Source organism: Curcuma longa, unplaced genomic scaffold, assembly GCF_044706935.1.
Source record: "Curcuma longa cultivar G26 ecotype Majalengka, Jawa Barat unplaced genomic scaffold, ITB_CL_G26_1.1 contig_25585, whole genome shotgun sequence".
NCBI classification, from domain to species: Eukaryota; Viridiplantae; Streptophyta; class Magnoliopsida; order Zingiberales; family Zingiberaceae; genus Curcuma; species Curcuma longa.
Genome location: NW_027432817.1, coordinates 5,652 through 13,455, shown reverse-complemented (window position 1 = coordinate 13,455; position 7,804 = coordinate 5,652). Strand labels below are relative to the sequence as shown.

General features: G+C 36.0%; 1 protein-coding gene across 1 annotated transcript; it reads left to right on the top strand.

Annotated features, from left to right (window-relative positions):
* Positions 1–940: 940 nt before the first annotated feature.
* LOC141818669 (putative xyloglucan glycosyltransferase 2) lies at positions 941–3,967 on the top strand. The gene is made up of 5 exons (XM_074706121.1): positions 941–2,021; positions 2,116–2,424; positions 2,509–2,799; positions 2,908–3,021; positions 3,118–3,967. The coding sequence occupies exons 1-5, from the start codon at positions 1,278–1,280 to the stop codon at positions 3,778–3,780; spliced, it is 2,121 nt and encodes a 706-aa protein (XP_074562222.1). The 5' UTR covers positions 941–1,277; the 3' UTR covers positions 3,781–3,967.
* Positions 3,968–7,804: the final 3,837 nt, after the last annotated feature.

The following is a 7,804-nucleotide window of genomic DNA, read 5'->3' as shown; positions in this document are numbered from 1 at the left end:
AATTTTAATTTTTGCCTACTATAGAAGTAATTTAAAAACTTCAAGCTCTAACGCGTTCTTTAAGAAATAAATAATTAAAAATATATATAAATGATTCCCTTAATATTACAAAGCCGTTACATGTAATATTATAAAATTAAATGTCTTTTTATATTTATTAATTCTCCTTACAATTAATTCTTAACATCCTTGTCTTTAAAAAAACATTTTATCTCCATATTTTTTATTTTTTCAATCATCAGAATTTATTAATAAGTAAAAATGTGCCATAAATTTTATTGTTTACATCTATTTTCTTTGATTGTGTATGATTAAAATAGAGCTAATTAAGGAATTAATATGATTAAAACTAAGATTAATTAAAATATTATAGTTTCAATACTTTCTAAAAGGAGGATCCATGATTAAGACATGCCTCCTTCCACACCATAAGAAACCATCATAAACAATAAATTTAAATTGTTTATCTTTAAAAAAAATTGTATTTTATAAAGGGGCACTTAATTTTTTATATATATATACATTCTTTTAACTAAAATATTTAGCAACTTTTAATTGACTAAATGTAATTTTAAAAATTAAATACTTATTTATTTATTTATTTATTTAATTTTGAGGATGTAAAGTATTAAATATTTTTGATTAAAAAAAATTATCGAGTAAAATTATAAATTGCCCTTGTAGAAGGAAAGGAAAAGGGGAAGAACACACCTGACAAGTCTGCTGATCGTTGGCTTCCCAAAATCCTTCGTCATCTTCGTCACTGTAAAAATTTTCTGGTAAAACTCCTGACTTTTTTCTGTGATTCTACTGCGTTTGATGAATCTCTAATCTCCATTCGCCATTTCCTGGAGCTCGCCAGATTCTGGTTCGCTGGCGTTGGGATTTTGCTGAAATCTGAGAGTCGAGATGTGTTTCGGATTTCAACCATGGTAAGTTTTGGGAATGGTGGAAGCAGCGAGCGAGCCGTGGTGTCGTTTTAAGGCCATTGATTGATTCCTTGCTCCACTTGCTTTCAAGCTTTACGACTGCGGGTACCTTTCCTCATGGAAGAAGATTAGCGAGCAAGGGAGGTCAGGAACAGTAATCCCAGCTTTCTTTCTTTCCTTTTGTGGTCTTCTTCTTGCTCCTCTTCCTTCTCACGGTTGCTGCATTTGCCCTTCAAAATGCTTCAATCCGAGTTGAGTTGCTGAAAAAAAATCCAAGTTTGATGGCGGAATTTGGAGTAATGGCTGATTGATTGATTGATCTGGAAGCTGCTTTTCTACGGTTGTGCAATGGCTCCAAGGTCGGGTTTCTCTGGGTGGTGGGCTAGGGAGAAGCAGCAGCAGAAGGGCACGCCGGTGGTGGTGACGATGGAGAACCCTAACTACTCAGTTCTCGAGATCCCTGCCGCGGCTGTTGACGAAGACGAAGCGTTCCCCTCCGCGGCCAAGGGGCGCGGCAAGAACGCTAAGCAGTTCACTTGGGTGCTGCTCCTCAAGGCCCACAACGCCGCCGGCCGGCTCGCGTCAGCAGCGGCGCTGCTATGGGCGCTGCCCGGAGTCGTCGGTAGAAGGTTGCTTTCCCGCCGTCGAGCTGCTGCTGCTGCTGCTTCTTCTGAGAAGCCCCATTTGCTGCTGAAACTAATCAGGGGCTTCTTGTTCTTCTCCCTCTTCGCACTGGCATTCGAGCTCGTTGCTCACTGGAACCGGTGGCACTTCCAGCAGCCGGAATTGCAGCTGCCGGAGAACTTGCATTTGCCGGAGGCGATCGAGATCCAGGGGTGGATGCACTCTGCCTACCTCTACTGGCTTTTCTTCCGAGCAAACTACATCGCTTACCAAATTCAGATGCTGACAAACATGTGCATAGTTTTGTTCATCATACAGTCTCTGGATAGGCTGGTCTTGTGCTTCGGTTGTTTCTGGATCAGATTGAAGAAGATCAAACCAAAGGTTGAAGAGGAACCTTTCAAAGAAGATGATGGCTACAAGTACCCTATGGTGCTTGTCCAAATTCCTATGTGTAATGAAAGAGAGGTAAAGATCTCTTCCAGTTCTTACAAAAAAATTACAGCTTTTTGATTGAAAGCACTGTAATAACTAGTAGTTTGATCGAGTTGAGTTGATTCAGGTGTATGAGCAATCAATCTCTACGGTTTGCGAACTCGATTGGCCGAGAGATCGGTTGCTGATCCAAGTGCTGGACGATTCCGATGATGAGACCATCCAGCTACTGATCAGCACTGAGGTCTCCAAATGGAGTCAGAGAGGCGTGAACATCGTCTACCGCCATCGCTTGGTGAGGACCGGTTACAAGGCGGGAAATCTCAAATCTGCTATGAGCTGTGAATATGTCAAAGACTATGAGTTTGTTGCCATATTTGATGCTGACTTTCAACCCAACCCTGATTTCCTCAAGCTCACCATTCCACACTTCAAGGTATATGGTGGTGCATATGGAACTTTGATTTAGTTGATCTTTTTAGGGATGAAGAATTGTCAAGTTCTATATGATGCCATGCAGGGGAATCCTGAGGTTGGGCTGGTCCAGGCGCGATGGAGCTTCGTAAACACGAATGAGAATCTATTGACTCGCCTTCAAAACATCAACCTCGCCTTTCACTTTGAAGTGGAGCAACAAGTAAATGGCATCTTCTTGAACTTCTTTGGATTTAATGGGACTGCGGGTGTATGGAGAATCAAGGCGTTGGAGGACTCGGGAGGGTGGCTCGAGAGAACAACGGTTGAGGACATGGACATAGCTGTTCGCGCTCACCTCCATGGTTGGAAGTTCATCTTCTTGAACGATGTAAAGGTAGTTTTTCCATTCAAACCACAAGCAAAGCACATTGTGCTTCAACCATATTGTTTGCCTCTTCATTTACATTACTAACATGCATGGATCCATACACGATCGAGCTAGGTCTTATGTGAAGTTCCTGAATCATTTGAGGCCTATCGGAAACAGCAGCATCGATGGCATTCTGGACCGATGCATCTATTTCGAATATGTCTTCCGGATATCATAACTTCGAAGGTAATTCATTCGATCTTATTCATACATAAGCTAGCTAACTGCCTTTGGAAGAATTCAAGTGTATGTCTAACAAGTGCAGTAGTGGCTTCATTGCAGATTTCGATATGGAAGAAGGCAAATTTGATCCTTCTCTTCTTTCTGTTACGGAAGTTAGTCCTTCCTTTCTATTCATTTACATTGTTTTGTGTAATTCTTCCGTTGTCTATGTTTGTCCCGGAGGCCGAACTACCGGTTTGGGTCATCTGCTACGTGCCGGTTATAATGTCCTTCCTCAACATTCTTCCGGCATTGCAATCCTTCCCCTTCATTGTGCCTTACCTTCTCTTCGAAAACACCATGTCGGTGACAAAATTCAATGCCATGATCTCAGGGTTATTCAAACTAGGGAGTTCATACGAATGGGTAGTCACCAAAAAGGCCGGTAGGTCATCAGAATCCGACCTCCTGACCATCGCGGACAAGGAATATTCAAAGAGCTTAAGCCTTCTGCAGTTCCACAAACAATCATCAGAAAGTGAACTCATCGAACTAGCCAAAGTAAGCGAACGACAACAACAACAACAACACTTAAAACCTTCATCTCAACCAAAGAAGTCCAACAAGATCTACAAGAAGGAGCTGGCCCTTTCGCTCCTCCTCCTCACCGCGGCCGTTCGAAGTCTGCTGTCAGCGCAGGGGGTTCATTTCTACTTCCTGCTCTTCCAGGGCGTGTCATTCCTCGTACTCGGTCTCGATCTCATTGGGGAGCAAATGAGCTGACATGTTGATGAACCAACAAGAGAGGACATTGCAACCCCTCAGGGTTTCAAAAGACCATTGGCATCAACTTGTTCAGATTGGAGTTTTTCTCTCTTTTTTTTTCTATAATTTTTTTTCTGAGTTTTTGTTCATTGGGAGTTTTTCTACTGCAACTCAAACAAGTGATACTAGACAGCTTCATTGCATCTCTCTTCAAACAATAAGATCATTGCTTCAAAGATCATGTATAAAAGTTTACAAATATATAGAAGCTTTGGATAATCTGTATTCATTCAGTTAATATTACACAGTTGAAAAAATAAATAAATAAATAAATAAATAATAAAGAGAAGCTTATTGCTTTAATTATATCAATGGCTGCCCTAAATTTTGTTCTTTGTTGGTGATGATGACTAGGGTTTTTGTTGGGGACTTGATGGGGTCTTTCTATAAGCTGTCGGCAGGAGCAACAATGGAGATGAGATCAATAATTGAAGGAGTGAAGAAGACATTTTGCTTCCGACATCCGGGACCAGGCTGAACTTAAATTAATTTGAATGATTTTCCTATTTTTTTAATATGAAATATTTTAATAATAATAATAATAAACTAATAATATTTTTAGATTATTTATATAATTTTATATTGATTAATTAAAGAACTTTATATGTTTTTATATTAAAAAAGATAGTTCGGTGCATTTTATCTTGTATTGTAAAAGACTATTTTCACGACTCAAATTCGTGATCATCAAATCACATGGTAAAATTTTATCATTGTGTCAAACCTTCCTTACATATGTTTTTATGTTAATATAATTAATATCATCCTTATGAAGATAACTAATGTCTTAAATGAGTCGAGCTTTGTATTGTCCAAGCTTATTTGATAAGATAATTAAGTTAAGACAAGTCTAAAATGATTATTCAAATTTGACTTGATTTCTTTTTTTTATGAGCTTGATTAGTTTAGGTCTTATTGAGCTCTCAATTTAAAATTTTTATATTTTTAAACTTGTGTTGATTAGTTAGTAAGGTTGATATTATGGACTTATTTGTTTATTTACAAGTTTGATAAAAATTTTACTGGTGAACATAATTTACAAGCTCTATTCATGGACATTTTTTGTGTGGGAAAAGATGATAACGTTCACCCCAAACACCCCTCATACCAATCTCATAGCGATTTAAAGGGAAATAAATCACAACAACCAAGCGACCTCTTCATGTGGGAGAGATTTTATTCCCCAAGAAATTATTCTCTGGAGATTATATTTCTGTTTTCACGTGACAATCTACCACTTGAATATCAACTCGACTACGTTATTCGCGAATAGTATTCATTTAATTGATTTTGTATATATTGAACGAACATAACTAAATAAATTCTTACCAAATAGAACACCAAATTTATTCATAGACGTTTACTTGAAAGAAGAAAGAAAAAACAACAACTCGAGTTATGGATTTTAATATCATAGCTTAATCTTTGCCACTCGAGATGATGTCTCATGTAGGACCTCCAATCATAAAATAAAGGGTCCTAAACCTAAAGGCCACCCCACTTCACCTCCATTGCCACTCAAATCTCTCAATACTATAACTTATGATACAAAGTTTTTTTTTTAAAACAAATTTAACATAACAACAACCAGTATAACGACTCGAGATGAGTTTCGATATTTTTTTATGGATACTTATCGTTTAAGTTCTTATATATTAAATACATAATAATTATTTTATTTCTATAAGTAAAAAGTTTAGGGTTATTATAACTGATTTTAGGGTTATTGACCTTTGCAGTCCTTGAGTCCAAGCAACTGTGTGACTGGGGCCATGGCCATGTGCTTAAGGATGCATGAGAAAGGGGGGGTTGTCACTGACCCACAGCCCTCACTCACCGACGGTTTCATTCAAGTACAATGAGTTGGAATGATTTGATTCCATGGACATGAAATAGAAAGAATTAAACACGTCTCTAGTGGATCAGGGTCAACTATTGAGTCGGAGACAAAAACGTTGTGAGATCGATCGTGCTTCGATGCTAAGTCGGTTTGCGGAATCGCCCGTATGGTTAGGGCAACAAACTAGATAGAAGTAGGTGCTCCTAGAGAGGAATGAATGATAGAATGATAGATGAACCAAAGGGCTAGTGATACATATTTGAGAGGTACTGAAGCAATGAGTCACTCTGAATTAAATGTGCTAAACTCTTTCGAAAAGTATACTAAACCACTAGCCGAAATCACCATATCGATAACAATGAGACCAACCGAATCGAACTACCCTCCAAGCCGCCAACATTAACAGATCCCACGCCACTGCTCGGTTGGTCAATGCGGTCGAGAATGGCACTGGATGTTGAGATGGACGGGCAACCTAACCAACACATTTTGACCAGACAAGGATCGTTTGCATGTGGGCTTTTGGCATTAGGGTTGTGTGCTGTGGCTCCCTCATTAATTTTGTCCCAACTGATGAATTCATTATTTTTTGCCAACAGCTCAGATAACCATGAGCTAAGCTGTCATGCTAATGGCTGAGAATACCATATCTAATTAGCTGCTTTAATTACCAGGTGCAGAGTAATTAGGGGATTAATGACGCACGACAGTCTTGGTACATGTTAAAATTGTAATACACAGTATTATCGTAGTCCTAACTAAGGAATTAATTCTTCTTTATCATCATCATAGTCCTAACTCCTAAGTCATTTTTTATCTTCAGATTGTTCTAGCCAAAGCAAAAGAATCTTCAGATTGTTCTAGCCAAAGCAAAAAAATGACTAGGAGTGAATAAAAATTCAATTAAATTGAATCAATCGATTAAACTGATCAAATTTAAAAATTCGATTCGATTATTTCAAAATTTTAATTATTTTTTTAAAAAAAATCAATTAATTCAGTTCAATTTTGATTTTAAAATTTCTTATTCAATTAAATCAAATAAATCAAATAAACTGAATTAATTAAAATAAAAAAATAATTTATAAATTTTTAAGTATGTAAATTTATAAATTCTTAATTAATTGATAAATTTTTTATAATATTATTTTAATTATTTCGATTAATTCGGTCGAAAATCGAATTAATCGATATTTTATCAATTCAATTTGTTCGATTTTATTTAAAAATTCGATCGGTTCGAATTAGTTCAAAATAATTCAGTTCAGTTCGATTTTGATTAATTCAGTTCGATTCGATTTTAATCGAATACTCAGCCTTAACAACGACTCTAAATTCAAGTTCTATTTATAATTTTCATGGTTGCTTTTGTATTGATTAATTGTCATGCATATTAACGAAATGATAGTATTTTAAATTGTGTGCCTTTGAATTTAGAGGTATAGATGTCTTTCTTTCTTAATTTATTTATTGAATAAATTTAAAATACAACTTATGTATATTTAGAAGTCAACTTTTACTATATTCATTCCATTTGAAAGACTACTCTATTAGTTATCTCTGAATGTCTCTGTCCCTAAAAAAATTATATTGGAAAATTATTTGACATGTAAAAGATTATATATAATAACACCAATAAACATTTTACTAAAGAAAAAACACTCAAATAAAATGTGTGTCTTCTATAGAGCTCATGGAAGAGGACTTTAAAATTATGCAAAAAAAAAAAAAGAAAGAGAAGAGAGAGTATTTGCAATAAATAGTGGAAGATGAAAGGTTGAGGTTAGCAGCGAAGAGCAGGAGGATAGCAATTGAGGGATCACACAAAGAAGATGAAGGTGGTGGGCTGTGCATTAATGGAGGACAATGACTTCTATTTGTTTTAAATAAAAATTATTATCTCACAATAATGTTTATATATTTTTGTTAAAAAAGATTCTAAGTAGCAATAATTTAAAAAATAATTTTAAACAGCAAAAAATCTACATAGCAGTAATTTTTTTTAAAGAATAATTTTAAACACTAGGAAAAAAAATTTTAGATTGTCATTTGCTCTTTGCTTATGTTTCACATGAAAAAAATCACATATTCTTGGTTGGCCTACTACATAAATCCGAAACATAATTTATATCCCAAAATTAA